Source organism: Acanthochromis polyacanthus, chromosome 5 (assembly GCF_021347895.1).
Source record: "Acanthochromis polyacanthus isolate Apoly-LR-REF ecotype Palm Island chromosome 5, KAUST_Apoly_ChrSc, whole genome shotgun sequence".
Classification (NCBI taxonomy): domain Eukaryota; kingdom Metazoa; phylum Chordata; class Actinopteri; family Pomacentridae; genus Acanthochromis; species Acanthochromis polyacanthus.
In genome coordinates, this window is record NC_067117.1 from 13,852,013 (window position 1) to 13,873,636 (window position 21,624).

Sequence of the window (21,624 nt, forward strand, 5' to 3'; positions counted from 1 at the left end):
CCAAAAATGTTGAAAATGTGAACATCAGAAGTTTCAATGTGAAAATCCTTTTTTCCCCACATTTTCAAACTTTCAAATGGGTCAATTTTGACCCACAGGATGACACGAGAGTTAAATTTGACATATTTTACAACATATTTAAAATATTTGTCCAGCTGATGGTTTAACAGGGAGTGTCAGGGTATCCTCAAAGTATTTAGTGTTTGTCCTCCAGTGACCACAAATGTCCGTACCTAAAACATTTGGCAATTGTTGTGACGGTTGTCAAAGCGTGTCATGAAACCCCAAAACTGTCCGCCTCATAGTGGAACTATGGGATGAACCAGACTTATTCTGTCTTATTATTGGCCTATCTTTTACCTGTGAAGCAACTGTTCAAGTGGTGCTATTTAAACAAAGGTTGATTGATTCAATGCCTTATTGATGTCTGTAAGAAAATTTGTGGCAACTCATCCATTAGTTGTAGAGATATTTATCCACTCTGGCCTGACCTACAAGTTACTAAATGCTTGAATTTTCTGCCACCAGTCTGACAAGTTTTCCCGTAACTCGTCGCTCCTCGACTCCGGACACGTTCAGCAGACAGCAGCCATGTTGGCCAACGCCACCCTGCACACAGAGAAATACTACGGCAGCGATGTCAAAGTGGCCTATCGGCTCACGCAGAGTCTCCTGCAGCACGAGAGCAGCCAGCAGGGCTTCAACCTCACAGCGACGCAGGACGTTCACTTCACTGAGGTACATGACGCCTCTAACACACACACACACACACACACACACACACACACGCACTGGAAAACACAGCCTGAAACAAAACAAGAACAATGCATTTCTGTAGGAATAAACAAAAACTAGCTCATAAACAGGAGGCTGGTCCCGCCTGGTCAGACATCTCAGCCTTTCATGCTGGATCTGCAGGGACGACATCACACTTCGTTTCACTCCCCGCTGTGACATCCTGTCACACTGAACTCTCGCTGTGTTCTGACAGAATCTGGTCCGTGTGGGCAGTGCCATCCTGTCCGCAGACACCCGGCCACACTGGGAGCTGATCCAGCACTCGGAGGGCGGCACGGCAGCGCTGCTGCGCCACTATGAGGAATACGCAAACACACTGGCACAGAACATGAGGAAGACCTACCTCAGCCCCTTCACCATCGTCACACCAAACATCGGTGAGCGTTTCACAGCGTCTGGTCTTTTTATCAGACAAGAATAAGTTAATTCATTCACGCTTTATTCTTAAAGTGTGTCTTGAAATGTACAGCTTAGACGTTCGCAGAGTTTCTTTGTTATTATTATTCCGGATATATGAAACCTACGATGAACATCTGACAGTAAAGCACTGGAGAACAGATTGCAGAACAAACATGAGCAAAAAGTACAAAAAACAACATGAATATAACTAAAATGGAGCAGCACCTTGTCACAGCAAAAAATAGTCAAAATAGTTCATTCTTATTAGGTTCCTGTCTTTATATAGATTTTAAAAATGAAATTAAACTTTGAAGAAATCCACCTGATAGTCCAGAAAAAGTTGATTTTTATTATTTTACAAATTCAGGCTTTGTCTGATTCTTCAATCAGTGGGGAAAAATCCTCAGATTATTTCCTCATCTGTTGTTCTCCAGAGGGCAGCCAAGGGCTTTAACAGGGGATTCTTTTTATTGCTGATTAATCTGCTTGTTATTTCTTTGATTGATCATTTGGTCCATAAAATGTCAGAAAACTATGAAATACATCCACCTGGATTTTCCTTGAGTCCAACAAACATAGTCCAACATGCAGAGATAATGAGTTTATTATTGCAAAGATAATGTTAAGTAACTAGAACTCAGGAGTGTCTATTTTTGAATTAAAAATGCCAAACGATAATCAAAATAGTTCCGTAAAAAGATGAAATGTTCCAATGTTGTTGGTATTTTTACATCTCTGACAGTGATGTCAGTATTAAAGTAGACCTCTCCACTCTGTGTTGGTTTCTGCAGTCATCTCTGTGGACCGTCTGAAAAAGATGAATTTTGCTGGAGCCAAACTACCGCGGTACCAGTCAATGAGAGGTCCTCGTCCTGCAGACCTGGAGACGGCCGTCACTCTGCCTGACTCGGTCTTTCACCCACCTGTGGACACTAAAGGCCACAGACACCTGGACGTCTTCCCAGAGTCGTCGATGAGGAATCGCTCAGCTAACAGGAAGAGACGCCACCCAGATGACAGCCAGCAGGACGCCATCGCCAGCGTGATCATCTTCCACAGCCTGGCCTCGCTGCTACCAGAGAACTACGACCCCGACAAGAGGAGCCTCCGGTGAGGAGCGTTAATAAAACTGAGACCGTGTTTCAACATTTCTGTTGATTTTTTTTGAAAAGTTTATCATATAAAAGTAAGCAGTAGACAGGGAAGGAGGAATATGTTTTACACAAAGGTGTAAAGCATTTTAACCCGCAAAGCCCCAAGCGGTTTCTGAGCATTTTTTCCTCCACACACATTTTTGCTCCCTGTGGATTCAGTTTTTCTTGCAATATAAAATCACAAAAGGTACAACCATGACTAGAAGTAGAGATAAAAATGCAAAAATGCCTTTTGTGCAGTGTGACAAAGTTATTGTGCCATAAAACTTTAAAAGAATAATACGAAAGTTGAATTTATTTTATCATTTATTTGACCTTTAAAAAAAAAAAAAAAAAAGTAAGTCCAACATTTTCCACAATGTCCACAGCTGTTACCAATAATGACAACATGTTGCGTGTACTTACTGTAGATTTTTTGCTGCTTACATGTTTTATTCGTGTCCACACTTGTCTCCTTTCTGCTCTGTGTAAGCACGGTCAGTAGATCAGCTGGAAAAGTTCAGTCATGGCTTCACAGCTGAGCTAGAAGCATAAAATTAATTGTTTTTTGCAGGATCAGGTGCAAATGATTTATTTTTGGCAATTTTTTTGAAGTGAGGCGACATAATTGTGATGAAGTAGCATGAATGTGCTTGAAGCTAAGTGTGGCACATTCGGGGAGCTGAGAAATATTGAGAGGTTTGTAGACAGAAAATAAAAGTATAGAACATTTCCACATATATCCATTCATTTAGTGTTCATGTGTCACCTTGTTTTTTATTTTCCTCAGCGTCCCAAAGCGTCCGGTCATCAACACACCGGTGGTCAGCATCACGGTTCACGACAACGACGAGCTGCTGCAACATGCGCTGGACAAACCCATCACTGTGCAGTTCCGCCTGGTCACCACAGAGGAGCGCTCCAAACCCATCTGTGTCTTCTGGAACCACAGCATACTGTGAGAACAAACACACTGACACTGCAGACAGAGCTGATGGTGAAACCAGAAAGTGGACGATGATGAGTCGTGTCTTTGTGTTTTATGTCAGTGCTGGAAACGGCGGCTGGTCAGCGAAAGGCTGCGAGGTGGTTTTCAGGAACAGCACCCACATCAGCTGCCAGTGTTACCACATGACCAGCTTTGCGGTGCTCATGGACATCTCCAGGAGGGAGGTGAGTGATGATAAAGCTTCACAAACACCACAGGTTTCATCACTCTGCTCTCTACTCACTTAGACTTCTCTCCTCTTGACCTTTGTGTCAGAACGGAGAGATCCTGCCAATCAAAATCCTGACCTGGAGCACAGCTGGTGTGACGCTGGGCTTCCTCTTCCTCACCACCATCTTCCTCCTCTGCCTGAGAGCCATGCAGTGCAACAAGACCAGCATAATCAACAACGGAGCCACCGCTCTCTTCCTCTCCGAGCTCATCTTCATTCTGGGCATCAACCAGGCCGACAACCCGGTAAGCACTCACTTTTTCCTCCCTCTCTTCCTGAAATCTTTCCATCTCTGTAAGTTCTAATCTTCCTTCTTTTATTCCCACCTCTCTGCAGTTTCTGTGCACAGTCATCGCCATCCTGCTGCACTTCTTCTACCTCTGCACCTTCTCCTGGCTCTTCCTGGAGGGGCTGCACGTCTACCGCATGATCAGCGAAGTCCGAGACATCAACTACGGACCCATGAGGTTCTACTACCTGATCGGCTGGGGAGTTCCTGCCTTCATCACAGGTCTGAACCTTCGTAGTATCACTGAAATACACAACAAGGGATCTGCTGTGCAGGGGAAAGACTAGACAGCTACTTCATCCAGTTTTTGTCTTATGTTATCTCAAATCTATAAAAGCAGAAGGCTTCAGCTTTATTCTGCCAGCTAAGGTCAAATTAGATTGAATTAAAAAACAAAAGGTCATTTTATTACTCTTGGCAGTTTATAGCAAAGTTCATGTGAATCTTTGAGGAGAAAAATTAAACAAATAGCAAATAGAATCACAAGTAAAACAGTGAGAAAAACATTTTTATCATTAAATGTAAGTTGAGCTAATAATAACAGTAGGTGGATTCATAATGAGTTACATTAGGACACATTGATGTTACTTTTCTACTTTGTTTTATCTGTTTTATGGGCTTCAGACATAATTTGTCATAAGTGAATATCTTCTTGTCACATGTTTTGATTTATTTATTATTAGTCCATGTTATATTACTGCTACCAGGCAATGCAGTTATGAGCTTCTTTGTTGTTTTATTCAAAACTGTTCTGACATCCAAAATCTACCAAAGAGCAGCTGCTTGATTTCAAGTAATATTCAAAACTTTATGCTTTTATCTATTTATGCTGTCTATGTCTTGATGAAATTAGTTTTTCAGTTTGCTACTGCTTTTTTTTTTTTATCAACAAACTGATTTCATTTGGCTAAATCATGCATGTAACAAAATTTGTGTAGATTCTTCAACAAAGTCAGTTAAAGCTGCATGAGGGAGAATGGAAGAAAAAAAAAACAGGCAGAATTTTGAAAAGCTGCAGCTCTCCACTTTCTGTCCTAAACTTCGAACACCAGACGAGTCAAACGGTCAAACAAGCAAAGAACATTTATTTTCAGTTTCAGTTTTCAGTCTCTCTCCTGAGTGAAAGTCCTCTGTTTAACCCACGAACCTCCAAATTCATGTCCCAACTTGGACTTTGAAGCTTTTTCCTCCTTCTACTGTTTCACATAATCTGGTATGAAGAGATCTGTGATTGGACAGAATCTCCGGCCACGAGATGCATTTTGTAAAAAAATGCTAAAATGAGGTTCAGGAGTCCAGTTTCCTCTTAGATCACTTAAAGTACATTTTGCTCTGAAGATTTTTGCCCAATGATGCTGAAAATATCCTGCCTATCCCCCTTTATAACATCACACCCCATAACTAGCCATAACATAACACATCTGACATCCAGATGAAATTACCATCAGAAAATGTGAAACCTGCTCTAGTGAAACATTATTTAGCTGCCCGTTGGCCTCCTAGTGGCAAAAACAGAAAAAAACCCCCAGTGATGTTGTTTTATATCAGGATCAGTTCTGTTTGCATGTATAGCATGTTACTGCTTCCTCTGGATACCAAAATAGCTTCAGTGGAAGTTAACAGTGAATCAAGATGAAAACTTCCCCAGCAGGAAAACGAGCTGTCTGTTCACTGACACATGAATCTGGTGTCTGTTTTTGTGGGTCCTTCTCCAGGTTTGGCGGTTGGACTGGACCCTGAAGGCTACGGGAACCCGGACTTCTGCTGGCTGTCGATGTACGACACTCTGATCTGGAGCTTTGCTGGACCCATCGCCATGGTGGTGTCGGTGAGTCACGTCCCGTTTTATCATTATTTACATACATAATACCGCCATCTGAGTTATCGGGATTTATAATTCTTATGGTAAATGTGCTGTTACGATACAAAAGACATGCGGGTGACGCTGTTGCCTCAGCATTGTTTACACGGCTGTTGTTTTCTCACTGTATTCATTAAAGGTCTAGTTTTTCACAGTACAGTCGTCCATATGGCACGCCAACGTGCTGACTCATGGTGATGAAATGTTGCCGTAGTGAACACACTCTTCACTGTGACGGCAACATTCATTTAACCCTCAAATCAACCCGTTTTAAAGTTTGAAAATGTGGGAAAAAAATGTTTTCACAGTGAAAGCTTCCATATTTTCAACATTTTTGGGAAATTTTTGAACATTTTTTGGTGGGGAAAAAAGAAATGTTAAAAAAGGGTTTCTTTAAGAACATTCAGAAAAAAAAATCAACCAAAATCCAGCGAAATTCGCTGGATTTTGGTTGATTTTTTTCTGAACGTTCTTAAAGAAAATATCAGAACTTTTACTGATATATATATATGGAATCACTTTATATAGTTTTAGGATTTTTTGGATGATTTTTATTCATTTTTTGAAAATATTTACAATTTTATTTATTTTTTAATATTTAAAATTTTTATTTCTTGCCAAATTTGGGGGATTCCTGAAGATTTTAGGAATTTTTATAAATTTGGCGCTTTTTTTATTGTTTTTTTTGCTGAATTTTTCGAATTTTTTCAAACAAGGGAACAATATTTTTTGGCGCCCGTAAATGAGGACAACAGGAGGGTTAATGCTAAACGTCGTGACGTCGTCTGATGTTGTGTCCACAGATGAACGTCTTCCTGTACATCCTGTCGTCCAAAGCTTCCTGCTCGCTGAGACACCACAGCATGGAGAAGAAAGAGCCTCGTGTGTGAGTGTCCCGGCATTTCTGTCAACATAATTTACACGCTTTAGAGAAAGTTCATCTGCTGAAGAATCACTATGATTTTCAAAGAATCTGCTCTGACTGGAAATGAGTGTTCATCCTGAAACTTGTTCAGGCTTTTGTGGAAAATTTAGAGAAATTCCCTAATGGAAACAGCCAACAAACTTGAAAAACTGGACCAGCAATCATTCAGAGAACATCAATAATGGAATTCCCAGTTCATATTTTCTTTTATGAGTTCTAAAAATAGCTCTATATTATGCCAATGCTGAGTGATGCATCTTCGGGGTTTTGTTCTCACAAGCAGCACGACAAAAACATTTCACTTCCTGCAGAGTGACATCAGCGTCCTGCCCAGCACTGTTCACCTTCTTTATCTGACACAAAAAATAAACCGTGAGCAAACACATGATGTAGCTGGACGGAAAAACGTGACATGTTTCTTTCTGATTCCTCCCTGAGAACCAGCAGTCTGAGAGCTCACGTTTTATTTGCTCTGGCTACCTCCTGTTTGCACAGATTTCCACCCAGCGCCACGCCAATCACAAACAGTCTTCTAATCCAGGGCGGGCTTGTTGTGACTGTACAGAGGCAACATGCTCATACTTCAGTGCTGCAGCGTACGTTTCTTTGCTCTGCTTGGTTGCACGTGTATCCGTTGGTATCCTGAAGCATTTTGATCTGTTAACGCTGTCTCTTGTCAATGCTCTAAGATGCACAAATTCAGTCAGAACAGTCACATTTTGCAGCAAAGCTACAGAATATGTCTGCACAATGTTTATTCCTGATTTTTACATATGTTTAGATTAAACAATCAGTCGACTTTGGCATCAGCTACAACATTATACTCTTATTTTAATAGCACTAATTCACAACACAGGTCATCTCAGAGCACTTCACATAAATGAGATCAAGGCTTTGTTCACTTCCTGATTCACTGATGAGCCGGCTGGCAGAAAAATAGACATCTGCTACTCAGTAGTGTTGCATATTTTTTGGCTTACGCTTCTCAAATGCATGGATTTGCTGCTTCTCTTTGTCATATATGACTGGAAACTGATTAACTTTAGAGTTTGGACTTCTAGACAGACAAAACAAGTCTGGATTTGTCACTGACCTGTGCACAGCTGACTGTTTTCTGACATTTCAGAGACTAAACAACTAATCGGTAATGTAAATGACTGCTCAGCCTCGAGATGCATTTTGCATAATTTGGGCCATGTTGTGTTCTCTAATTAGCTAATCTAGATTAACTTTTTCAAAGTTTCAGGCATCATACAGTGTGTGCAGCAAATTAGTGCAAATGCTGTTTGTTTTTGTAAGGTTTTTAAAAAGTAGCATTTCACAGTTGAGCAAAAAACATAAATAGTAGATTAGAATTGGTTTTAATGTAAATGTGAGGCAATATGGGTTATGAGACTAAAATGAAATGTAAATTTGAACATTGTAAAGACTAGAAATGGTTAAACATGAGATAAAATCTAAACTACTACTAGTTCACAACACATATAGATGGTTAGAATTATGTTATTTCTAACCACATTTAGAATTTTTGGCCTTCACTGGAGAAACAGCAAAAAATACACTTGATTTTTTTGTATGTTTTGTTCGACACCAACAAAGGCAGAGCTGTTTTCAGTTGTAGGTGATGATGACTGCAGCTCCTCGTCCTCCGTACCCAGAAGTGAGTTAACTGTTGCCGTTTTTAGGCTCAAACACTCTTGTATCCTCAGGTCCTCGATCACAGCTCTTCACACCACAAACAATGTCCCGCTGTGTTTTTCAGTCCATGTTCTGCTCCTGGTAGTCGATCATCAGCCTCCGTCTTCACATCAGTGGTTGCACAGAAATCGTCCTGACAGCTCCTCACTAACCTCTCTGTTCTCTGCTCGCCCTCATGTGATTCATATCCTGCAGCTCGGGCCTGAAGACCGCTGGTTGCGTCCTCTTCCTGGTCTCCGTCACGTGTTTCCTGGCGCTGCTCTCCGTCAACAGTGACATGATCATCTTCCACTACCTGTTCGCTGGCTTCAACTGTGTCCAGGTCAGGCCTCCAGTTCACTCTGAAATTTTTTAAAAGTTTATTTTCTGTCTTTGTACTGACCTTTTTGCCATTTGTCTCGTGCAACTTCAGGGTCCCTTTGTTTTCTTCTTCCGCATCGTCTTCAATAAGGAAGCAAGGAACGCCATGAAGTACTGCTGCAGCCGCAAGCGCCCGGATCATATGATCAAATCCAAGGCTGCTGTGAGTGACAAATGATGTGGAGTAGAACTGTTTGGAGCTCCTGAGATCTGTACTGATCTCAGACCAGTCAATTATTATTATTTATTATTACAGCATCGGGTTCCCAAATACAACTCTGAGCTCTTCAGTGTCAGCTGTACAAAATGTGCCGATCTCTGTTCACGCCCTTACAGAATACCACCAAATGTTTTTCTAATTGTCAACAAATCCCAACAAATAATTGATTCTACTGAGCAAGTTTACCTAGTTTCCATTCTTAGTCCTCTGTGCCATCAAGCCCCGTCTCCACTGTTGTCCACAAAATTAAAAATTACACAAAACACCTTCCTACAGCTGTAAATGCTCTAAAGAGATACTCGAGCACCAGATATAATCCAAATCTGAAATTAGACCTCTGACAAATGCAGTTTGCCAAAAATTGATTGATTTTTGAAATTATCGAGTAAACACGGGAAAAAAGAAAGACAGTCTGTGTTTGTGCCCCATTTTTACTTTTTTAGTAGGAATCGGTTACATGGAAACAAAGAAGAGCCAGAAAAACTTGAACTTTACAGGCACATTAGCACCTAATGGTAAAATGTAATCCATACTGAATTTTAATTTCAAATTATCAACAGTATCAGAATGTACTACATTGAAATATTTTAAATATTCTGTTATTATTACTAGCTGTTAAAGCTATCCATCTCCTTTGTGGTTTGAACTTATTGAAAGTGGTGGAATTTTATACATTTTTAAACAGTTTTATGTCAGCAAGCAGTTTATGTTCAACGTTGTAAAAAGCTTAATACAAGCTCAGATTAAACTGCAACTTCTGATTTTTTTCTTTAATTTTTATATATGAATAATGGAATTTCTGCAGCTCTGACCTTGACAGCTCTACAATTTCATTTAGCAGACGCTTTTATCCAAAGCAACGTACATCTGAGAGCAGATACAACACAAGGAAGTCTGTCTGTTCAGGTCATGTTCTGCAGGTCAAATGATTCAAAAGAAAAAACTTTGAGATAATTTATTTCAAACTGAGGACAAGTTTGAAAATTTCACAATTAGCTGTTTATTTGCTTAAAAACAAGACATTCTAATTATTTCCTCCATAGGATAAAAGCCATATTCAGGGTTGGGAAGTCAGAAAAGAAACAACCAACACAGCTGTTTCTATTTTTTTCTTTGCAGCTCAAATGGCTGCACAAGATCTCTGTAGCAACACGCCGCCTGTTAATCCTCGTCTTTCCTTTTCTGATCCCTGTCTTTCCAGGGCTATAAATGCAACACAAACTACATGGACGGCAGGTTGTATCACCTCCCCTTTGGAGACTCCAGTGTGTCTCTAAACGGCACCATGCAGAGCGGCAAGAGCCAGCAGAGCTACGTACCGTTTGTCCTCCGGTGAGGAAATCATTATGAAATAAAGATTCATGTACAGTAACGACTGACGTACAAGAGCAGCTTCAAACCAAACACTTTCTTCTGTCTTTTCAGGGACGACGGTTTAAGCAGCAGTCAGGCCCACATCGCTCTGAACGACCACGCATCTCTCTTCCACGAAACTAAGAAGCACTTAGATGGTAGCGCTGTCGTTTTTTTACCGGTGATCCACTTTACCTGCACCGATACTTTCACTGGATTCACTTTTCACCTGTGCTCTCTGGGTCTAGATCATGACAGCGACTCTGACAGCGATTTGTCTCTTGAGGACGACCAGAGCGGCTCCTACGCCTCCACGCACTCCTCTGACAGCGAGGACGAGGAGGGTCCCCTCCCACCTGAGGAATGCTGGGAAAACCTGGCGTCTAACGGGACCAAGAGATCTCAGCCACATGGTAAAGATGCTCGTCTGAACTTAGTCACAGTTTGGGCCACTTGTGTTTTATCATTACATTAAAGTCATATTTTCTGAAATCCTCCATCCTTTTCATTTTGCTGTTTCGGGGGATTTGTATTTGGAATAAACTGAGAAAGCACCCTTGTGATCTGTGGCATCGGGATATAAAAACAGAAGTGACTTGTTTAACAGCACTGACTGTGATCTGAAGACATTTCTTCAAAGACTGATCGCTGGTGTTCTCTCGTCTCATTTAAAATAAAAAATAAAAAAAAGCCAAAAAACTTGTTTTCCAAATCAACATTTTCTCATCCAGGTAGCCAGAAGCGACATAAGTCTTTGCTCAAGCTGCACAATATAAATATGCTATTATAAGTTAGTTTTTGTATATTTTGTTTTATAGTTGAACAAAGAAATCACGTGTATAACTCACACTACTAAATACATGTGTCCGGTGCAGCCACAGGGACAGGAAATACCACAGATTCCAGGAAATGGGTTTTGTTCACAACATGGAATATTTTTTTCATCCAGATGCTTCAAAATACTTTGAGGATTTTGTAAAGTGCTCTGGTTTTTATAAACATCGCTGGATATTAATTTAACTGTTGAGACTCACTGGTAATTGTAATGTATGAGAGGAATAATACACATTCATAAAGCAGGAATATTGATCAAATAGGGGAGTTGTTGAGTGATATAACTAGATGTTTTAACACGACATACATTCATTATCATCATTTGGAGACCGTATTTTTATGATAATCCTGTTTGACTGTGACTGTTAGTGGCAGCTGAAGCAGTCATGACCTCTCGGTTGTTTTTTCTCCAAACGCATTATTTTTAGGATATATTTTTGTGTAGAACAAAGTAATTTTGATGAAGGGTGTTGCTAGAGGTACGGACCCGTAGCCGTAGCCTGTGGACTACGGATACGGCACTTGCCATTTTCCAATCAGATACGCGAGATCTGGTCACGTGAGTCCCGGTAGACGCGAGCGGTACGGACCCGTAGCATTGGTACTACAGGTACGGACCCTAAACCTGACCCTAACACTAACCCTAACCTTAACCTTTGCTTACCTTTCAACAGTTTGCAGTGGTTAACAGCTTCTTGACTCGCGACACTCGCGTACGGGTCCGTATCTGTCTGGCAAATGGAAAGTGCTGTATCCGTAGGCCACAGGCTACGGGTACGGGTCCATATCTGTAGACACTACGTTTGATGAATTATGATTTCAAGCTTAGATGTGGTAAATTTTTTTGATGGAACTGACAGATAATTATAATTTGACAGTTTTTAGCTCTATTTTTTATTTAGTTATTTTTAAAAGATAACATATTTTGGTGGGTTTTTGGGGTTCAGAGGGTTAAAGTAAGTCTCATGTGATTTTCCTAGATTTCACTCGTTGTCTGCATTTGTTTTCCAGACAACAGTTTGACTAAGATGTACTGGCCCGGAGATTACGCAGAAGCAGTGAATGACAGCGAGCTCCCTGGTGGAGACAGACTGAAGATGGAAAGTTTTTCCAATCCGGAGCAGAGCCTCGGTCGTGACGCCCGGACATTATCAGAGGAGCGGACGCAGGACGCCACCACGCTGCTGCTGCTGCCGAGTCTGCCAAACTTCAACGCCCACCCACATAAAGGTGAAGATCACCTCAAAGCAAACACCTGAAGGGATTTTGTCTATAACTTCCTCAGTCAAATGTTAAGCAGAAAATGTATCTTTTGGACACACAGTGAAAAATAAAACAGAAAGTACCGATATAATTTCTGCTACAGTCCACTTCCAAAGTTTGTCCCCTGCACAGTGTGAGTAAGCATAAGCTTTTGAAAAATCCAATGTTATATTCTTGCGAATACATTTTAATTTTAAAATGAAAACAGTCTTTGTCCAAATGTTTTAGTACTGTTTCAGAAAAAAAATCTATGTGCATTCAACAACTGAAATCTCACATTGCACGACCATTGAAGTACACTGAGCATGCAGGGGGTGTTTGGATGCTTAACTGTAGAAAATATTACAAAGGAAGAAAAGTAAGACCATACATTTCACACAGCACTGCTAGCAGAGACAGCAAGGTGAGAAACAGATGAAATTCATTATCCATGTTGAATTAACCACTGGTAGTTATGGCAGCATGTCTTTGTTCTATCCCAGAGAACTGCCACATGAGTCTGACAGATCCAAAATTTAAAAGTAAAACAGGGTCTGCGGTGTTATCCATCCATCCATCCTCTATACGCCGCTTTATCCTCACTAGGGTCGCGGGGGGTGCTGGAGCCTATCTCAGCTGACTCGGGTGAAGGCAGGGGACACCCTGGACAGGTCGCCAGTCTGTCACAGGGCTACAGATACAGACAAACAATCACTCTCACATTCACACCTACAAGCAATTTAGAGTGACCAATTAACCTCAGCATATTTTTGGACAGTGGGAGGAAGCCGGAGTACCCGGAGAAAACCCACGCATGTACAGGGAGAACATGCAAACTCCATGCAGAAAAATCCCAGGCCCATCCTGGGATTTGAACCGGGGATCTTCTTGCTGCAAGGCAAAAGTGCTAAAAAAAAAAGAAAAGTGCAGCCCTTCTGCGGTGTTTTGTAGGATCCTAAATCACTGGGGTAGTGTGAATACTTGGTGTAAACATAGCAAAAGTTATTCATTTTAAAATTAAAGCCTATTATTGTGATTGTAGCCACACACTTAAAAACAAAACCTGCTTTAACTTGTGCACAGATTGGGACAAATTAGTGTCCAAAATGTTTGTGCTGCTTAGTTTATCTTTCATTCATCATATCTGTTTATGTCAGGAATCATACAAGCAACCACTACACAGCTAGAACCAGCCCCAAGTGAATGAATAAATATATATTTAACTTCCTCCGTAAACAAACTGTATTGTTTCTGTTTTTGGCCTTTCCAGGGATCCTAAAGAAGAAGCAGCTTTCTCCCATCATAGAGAGGAATGGTCTAAACCGCATCCACAATGAACTGTGTGAAAACGCTCCGGGCACCGCGTCTCCGCAGGGATCCTCCTCCAGTGACGGTCGAGCCGGTCCGGCTAAACCCGGCTTCCCCGACCAGCTGAACGGTGTCGCTCTGAGCATCAAGGCGGGGACGGTGGACGGTGACTCGTCAGGTTCAGAGTGAGTATCAACACGACTGTGAATCAGTAAACTGAGATGAAAACCGATATCAGATAATGGCGACGCATTCATGACAGCGTTAGTGTTGTGCTTTAGTGTTGTTTCCTGCCTGTGAGTGTCTCCACTGTTTGTCTCAGAAGTCATTCAGTGCTTCGCTCAGATGTCTGTCAGATTACAGTGTGTGCTGCCGTCCTCAGTGATCGTCGTGTTCATTGTTTGTAGTCCGTCTCATTCCCACCTAAATATCGTAACCGTTAACGTTAAACCAAATGAAGACAGCAACCATCCTGCTACCTCGGACACTTTGATTGACTAATTTTATGGGACACAAGACTTGATAATGCAATTTATAAGTGACTGTTTCAAAGAGCAAAATATTTAGGATTAGTTTCCCACTTTTGTGCCCACCCATGCCAAAGGAGCACTTCAGAACTTGTGTTTTATACTTGCTGCTCACGTAGCATATGGATGTTTCAGTTTTACAGTCATCCGTCCTGTGTTGTCGACACGCAGCTTCAGCTTTTAATCACTGTTTCAAAGCAGCTAAATGCTTTATGCTGATCCATCGTCCCATTGCAGCATGAGATCAAACCAACACTGTCTCTTACAGCAAACAAGTGGGGGTATTATGCAAAAATGTAAGTTTCTGTGTAAGAAATATAAGCAGGCTAAAAGTTAAGTTTGCCTTAATATCATTATTAGTAATCAAGAATGCTGCAAAACAGTGTTACAGTGTTTGGATCCTCAGAAATTTACTGAGTAAAAATCACCTAAGGGACCAGCAGATCCTTCACAACTGTCTGTCAGAGTTCTGTTACCAACATAAAAGTCTAAAATGAGCTACAAGCAAAATTCAACATAATTCTGTCCCACAGTTCCTTGTGGCAGCAGCATTTAAGGCTACACACCGTCACATTATGCAGTTTAGTGTAAGTGCAGATGGATTTTTTCAGTCTTTTCTTTAGTCCTCATAGATTTTCTTCACATCTTTGCTAAACTTTGTGATGTTTCCGAAGTGTTTGGGGAGAAAAACATGAATGATATTATTTTTTGGCTCTTCAACTGCAATCACAGTTTGACATCACAAGACACAGACATGAACTTAGGACACATATCAAAGTGTGCTTTGAAGCTCTTCAAATACATCAGCTATGATTAACAGTAGAATTTTAAATTGTAGTTTACTAATCAACCTTCTTTGCCCCTTTTTCTCTTTTCAAAAATCATAGATTTTTATTCTTTAATTTTATCCCATGAAGCTCTGATCCTCATTCAGAAACAATCAGGATCACTGTCTTCAGATTGGTGCATCATTTTAGCATCCGTCACCCTCACGGCTCGTTTGTGTTCGTCTGTGTGGAAGTGTCTCATGCCTTATTTTTTTTTTCATCTATTTTTGTCTTCTTTCTTGTGTTGTGCTGCGTTTGTCTCCCACACTTGCCGCTCCGTCCACCATCCATCCATCCTGAACTCCTCCTCCTTCTCCTCACACCACCCTGTTTTCCCAGCAGCCACTGCAACACCTCCATGTGACCTCGCTGATGGAGGGGTGTGTCTTTGCAGGTCATAGAGCCTCCTTCCTCCACAGAGACTGCAAACAAGGAGCACCGGACGTCCCCTTCGACAAAAAACAAAAAAAAAGTGGAAAAAGAAGGATTTCCCCCTTCATCGTCATCGTCATCATCATCATGATCCTCTGAAGGAGTGTGTGCGTGTCGTACTGTATCCGTGTGTGTCTGTGTGTGTGAGTTCATACATGTGTGCCAAACCTCAGGAGTCACTGCACTGGACGAGCTCACGCACACCGACAGAACGAGTCTCACTCTCCCTTTAAGGAAATCGTTTTGTTTACATACTTGAAGCAATGCACTTTTTTTTTTAAATTTACTACCCAGATTTGTTGGTGGTCGACTTGTTTTTTTTTTATTTTGTAGTCCTTTTCTTTTTTTTTTGTTCCTATATATATATTGTTTTGAAGACTGTGGAACAATAAAGAGGTCATGCTTTTCGGGTGGGCCATTTAGCTGTAGACTTGCAAACATTCAGGGAAATTCATTTTTTCATGCAGAACTGTTTGGTGAAGTCTTTCTGGTTCGCCTGCTTTTGTTAGTCTGTGCCAATCGAAGGTTTGAGGAGTTCAGACTCGCATCACGTGTCTGAAATGTCCCAGACTCATAGTGAGTGCAGACGCAGAGGCTCATTGTGTATTCATGAACTGAACTTGAAAAAGAATCGCTGTATCTGCCTGTCAATGGATGCTCCACATAAGCTATTTCTCATCAATGAAGGATGCTTCCAGAGGCAACAGCTGTTCACAGCTGCATCAGACTGACGGCCTTCAAGGGGGCAAACCTGCATGTGCAGACCTAAAGAGGACTCAAAGGACTTTTGATACATCTACTTTTTGTTTTTGTAAATCACGGAGAGCACATTTTTTATGGACGTTACAATCGCTCTCACTTTTTCATCATCGTATCTGAGGGATGAACGCATTCATTGGAGTTCAGTGACTAAACAGCCGTATTTTATAGATTAGCAAACAGAGCTTTTGTCTTTTGTAAAATAATTAAAATACATGCAAATTTGTGCTGTAATACTATCTGAGCTGTAATCCATTTTTACTGTACAGAGTGGCCTGTAAATGAATCAAGAACATACCTTTAAATGTAAGTAAATATGTAAACTTCCTACACACATTCAGAAATTGTTTTTAGGAGATTCTTGGGAGGAAATATCTTTTACAAGTTACTACTTTTAAGTCAGATTGATGTCATGTTTGTGGATGCCATTTTTACCAACCACATGAGTTTAATGTATATATTTTATGCCATAAGAATCAACTACCAAGTCAATCATGGAGTTCTAACACTGGTGTCCAAACAGAGGATTGTCTCTTTTAGTCTGCCGCTCCTGTTTTTACTGATTAAACTGTTTTCTACCATTTCCATCTTACCTCAAATTTTCTATCGGTGCCAATTCAAAATAAAGTCACTGTGTTTTGTTTTTTTCCTGTATATGATGTAATTTGCTACGCAGCTGTTTGCTGACATCCAGATGCAACTGTACAAATGGAATAATCAGACATTTGCTATAAAACCGTTACTTTCATTACAAAAAAATGCAGCTTGTTTATGTCCACTTGATTAAATTTCCCTTGAGTTTTCACCTTGCAGCTGATACTGGACATTTTGAGAAACACACTTAACCCTCGTGTCGTCCTCCGGGTAAAATTGACCCATATTAAAGTTTGAAAATGTGGGAAAAAATATTTTCACAATGAAAACTTCTACATTTTCAACATTTTTGGTGCAAAAAAAGAAATGCTAAAAAAAATGTTTCTTTAAGAATATTTGGAAAAAAGTCAACCAAAATCCAGCGAATTTTGCTGGATTTTGGTTGATTTTTTTTGGAATGTTTTTAAATAAAATATTAGAACTTTTACTGATATATGTGGACTCACTTTAGATATTTTTAGGATTTTTTTGAAGATTTTTATTCATTTTTTGAAAATATTTTAATTTTTTTAATTTTTTAAATTTTATTTCTTGCCAAATCTGGGGATTTTTTTAAAAATAAACTTTTAAGGAAGACTTTTAAGGAATTTTCTTCCTGAAAATTTCGCAAATTTTTTTTATAAATTTTGGGAATATTTTACTGAGTTTTGGGATTTTTTTTCCCAGACAAAGGAACAATTTTTTTTGGTGCTCTTGAATGAAGACAAGAGGAGTATTAATGAGTGTGTAGGAGGAGGTTTATACCCAACTCAAACTGGGAAACATGCCCGACTGAAGAGAACAAATCTATCTACCATAAACTCTGAAGCTCACTAATTAAGATGCTATGTAATTTTTTTTTTAATCATAATGAGAAAAAGAAAAATTACAAATGTGCCAGGTTATATATTCAGTTCAGAGTCAAGAAATAGTTCAGCATTAGTGAACTTCAGTAGTGCTAGTGGACAGTTTTGTTACTTTGGGTGGAGTCCTGCCAGCTTTATACGGACTTTATGCTAAGCTAAGTTAGCTAGGTGTTGACTGTAGTTTTGTATTCATCAGAGAGTCCTGAGAGAAGAATCACATCTCAGCTGTTGTTTATCTGTTGTGTTAAAAACTGCTCATTCTAGCATTCAGCTGCTTCACACACACCGCACACTGTAGATGTAAACAGTGCAAAGCAATGATGTCTCTAAAAAATAAGGCAATTTTTTGGAGAACAATTTATGTCTATACAATGTGTAAGATGTGTCAGTAAAAGAAATAATTTTCAGGTTTAACGGTACCGTTGTGTTGCTGCTCTCAGAGGTGATTTTAGCAAGCCACATAAGATCAAAATAAAGTTAGAAAGTTCAATGACATGTTTGGATACTTGTTGCAGTGATAATATATGAATTAATTACAGACACTAAACGGAAATGTAGTAATGTGTCATTTTCACTGTGAGAAAGGTAAATCTGAAGCAGTGGTGGATCTTCCATGGGGGCACGGGGGGGCTGTGGCCCCTCCTGTGATCTGATTGGCTACCCCGTGTGACCCCCAAAAATTTTCGTTGAAAATTTACATTACTGACACTCCGATTTCCGATGCTCCTGAATGCAACTTCATTGTTCACTGCGGCTGTATGAACCAATGACGTTAGTTTGATCTTTTGATTTTGTTTCCTTTGGATTTGAAAAAGCTTTGAAGACGTTTCCTGAGAAGAGGAGCAGCTTTGTATGGAATAAATTTCCTATCATAATTCAAGAGCATTTTAAATTGATTTGAGGGCAGCATTTATCGATTTCATTCTCAGATTTCTTGATATTTGCTCTCAGAACTCTGCTCTTGCGCTCAAATTTGCTCTGCACGTGCTCAAACTTTGTCCTCGCACTCGGTTACGATGCTGCTCGCGCAGATTTCCTGTGCTCAAACTCAAACTCTTCCTCTTGCTCTCACGGAACTTGTGCTCACGGATCTCTCTGCTCTGCTTTGTGTATCAACGCTGTCAACCAATAGAAGGCCGACTAGCTTTGACCAATCGCATTATCCCTGTTTGTATACGACGTATTCGCTGTTTTTCCGAGGAGCGTCACATAAGGGTGGGCACTCTTTAAGGGTGGGCACTCTTTCAACAGGTTTTATCCACTCCCTACCTCCGGGGCTGTAATAAATGTGATTTCTTTTATTTTTTTGACCACTGTTGGAATAAAATATCATTCAATACATACAACAGCGTCCGAGCTTCTCATCTCTCCTGAGGTGCTGGGGCGCTAAAGAAATCGCCCCTCTGGTGCGGCAGAGCAGCCAATTACCGACAAGAGATTCGACATAGCAACAGAAATTTATCCAATCAGCGTCGTCGAATCTGATGCCCAGAGGGGCAACATCGATTTCGCCCCAAGCCAAGTGAGCATGCGTGAGTGCGGTGGATAACTGTGACACTGTCACAGTCACAGTGACAAGAGGAAGGCTTGGCTAGCTGAAACTAGTCATGCAAATGCTTTGTATTGCTTCCCGACAGACACGGCATGGACTGTTTCAGGAGTAAGAGATATGAAACATTTATCCGAGAAAATAAAGAAACACGAGAGTAGGAGGGCACATATGGAGAACACCGTTAAGCTAACGATGCTAGGCAAGGCTAACATCGCGACGCAGCTAGATGAAGAGTGACACACACTCACTGAACTGTTCTGAAGTGGCCTCCAGTGAGCCCTGATCTGAATTCTACTGAACATCTGTGGAAGGAGCTGAAACATGCAGTCTGGAGAAGGACAGCCTTCACACCTGAGACAGTTGGAGCTGTTTGCTCACCAGGAGTCGACACATGCAGAAGTCTCACTGAGAGTTACAGAAATCACCTGACTGCAGTGACTGGTTTAAAAGGTTGTACAACAAAATATTAAGTTAAGGGTACCATCATTTTTGTCCAGGCCTGTTTCATATTCATGCAAAGTAATCTTTTTTTTTTTTCAACAGAAGAGTACTGTCTGTCTGTATATACACACACATTTATTCCCTTGACCAGATTTTTCTTTGTATAAAGTTGACTTTAGCACATCATCCAGCAATGTATGGCTAAGTATTTTTTATATATATTTTGTCTAAATAGTATGTGTTTGCTCATGTAATCTGCTCATTTTCTGGCTTGTTCACTGAAATGTTGAAATCATCAAAATTGTTGCAGATTGTATTTTTCTTTGTCTGCTAATTGAAAAATCACTTAGTTGTTGCAGTTCTGATCAGTTAGTAACATTTAGCTTTTTTTTTTATAAATTACTGTACAGTATTTTTCTGTTCTAGTATTAATTTCATAATATACTTAATATACTCAATTCAACACTAATGCACTGTTTCATGTGCTCAGCTGTATATATAATTTATTGCCAAAATGGTGGTTACGCATGTTTTGTGCAAAACATGCCTCAAGCTATTAATATTGGTATTAAATAATTATTATTTCAGAGCACTGATATCCTGCCGTTTCTGTTCAGTTGTATCGGGATGGTTACTGAAACTGACTTGATATGGCACAGCCCCACCTAGAATATTTTTCACCAGCCGCCACTGTTTAAAGTTGAAGCAGAAAGTTAAAGAAAGTTGAAAACCACCTTCTGATACCTGAATTCTCTGAGTTTTCACACAAAGAACACCTGAACATGTCAAACTGGTTCCATAGTAGAACCTTCACTGTAAAAACGTCATAGTATGGTGTGTTGCTCAAAAAACATTACAACCAGCTGTCTAGGGTCAGGGCTGCACAGTGGACAGAGTCAGCTGGGATAGGCTCCAGCTGACTCAGGCGAAGGCAGCACCCCCGCGACCCTAGTGAGGATAAAGCGGTGTATAGAGAATGGCTGGATGGATTTCAAGGGTCACCGAGCAGCAACATAAAAACAGGACAAACGATGGTTTCCAGGGGGTTAGGCAGGTATTTATTTGAAAGAGTAAGTTTACAACAACACAACATGTGAGCAGAAAAATCACAGTCTGTCTTTAGTTCAGCTGAAAATATTAGTTTTTGTCTTTTTTATTGACCAAACTTTTCAGGAAGTAGATGAAGAATAATTAAAGCTCTCATGCAGAAGTCCAACTTATTTTGGATCCTTGTGGAGAGTTTAGTCTTAGAGTTTGTAAAGCTGTTGAGTTTTTAGAGTCACATGGATTGTTCTGACATTTAATAACAGAGTCCTGAAATAAAATTACAGTTGTGGATTTCTGTCATTTAGTCTGGACTGAACAAATAACAGCAGCAGAAATCTCAAACGTCATTATGAGGAGCCTGGATTAAGGTTTCTCACTTGATGATGATCAAAACATAAAATTTAGGTTGGCTTAAAGGAATATTCCACCTTAAATCTCTGAATGTTTGAAGAGGAGAATAACAGCTCCTTTATATGTTTACAGTAAATAAGAAGCTACAGCCAGTTAGCAGTTAAAGATTTGATCAGTGTGCCACTTCACAACTTGATAAACACTAAAAGGATTAAAAGATGTCACACATAATGGTTTGAGATAAGCAGAAAATCTGATCTCATCCACACATCTACTGTGTTTAAGAAAACATCCACTTGTGATCTTTTAATCCTTTTAGTGTTTATCAAGTTGTGAAGTGACACATTGATCAAAGCATTCTGATCATTCTGAATCTGTTAAAAGACTGATTTGTCACTTTATTAAGTCACTATTATGAACTTAATGAACATTTATTTTAATAGATGAGTCTTACAATTTCTGCATGTTTCTTTGTTTTAAAAATAGTCTCTGTGACAAAACATAGCTAAAACTGGAATCAAAAACAACATATCTTGATGGTAATCTGGT

The 21,624-nt window shown here is 40.1% G+C and overlaps 2 protein-coding genes across 2 annotated transcripts in view; both read left to right on the plus strand.

Moving 5' to 3' along the window:
- The window catches only part of celsr2 (cadherin, EGF LAG seven-pass G-type receptor 2), an 83,213-nt gene extending 66,223 nt beyond the window's left edge, over positions 1–16,990 (plus strand). Inside the window, 17 exon segments of the mRNA XM_051947819.1 lie at positions 529–738; positions 992–1,175; positions 1,989–2,307; positions 3,121–3,288; positions 3,380–3,503; positions 3,595–3,795; positions 3,887–4,061; positions 5,555–5,667; positions 6,504–6,586; positions 8,519–8,645; positions 8,736–8,846; positions 10,105–10,235; positions 10,329–10,414; positions 10,505–10,669; positions 12,102–12,320; positions 13,603–13,825; positions 15,055–16,990. Of these exon segments, the coding sequence (XP_051803779.1) occupies positions 529–738; positions 992–1,175; positions 1,989–2,307; positions 3,121–3,288; positions 3,380–3,503; positions 3,595–3,795; positions 3,887–4,061; positions 5,555–5,667; positions 6,504–6,586; positions 8,519–8,645; positions 8,736–8,846; positions 10,105–10,235; positions 10,329–10,414; positions 10,505–10,669; positions 12,102–12,320; positions 13,603–13,825; positions 15,055–15,082 (2,667 nt within the window). The 3' untranslated portion in view covers positions 15,083–16,990.
- Positions 1–21,624, plus strand: part of med20 (mediator complex subunit 20) — a 217,556-nt gene that overhangs the window by 137,483 nt on the left and 58,449 nt on the right. The gene's annotated exons all lie outside the window — the stretch shown is intronic.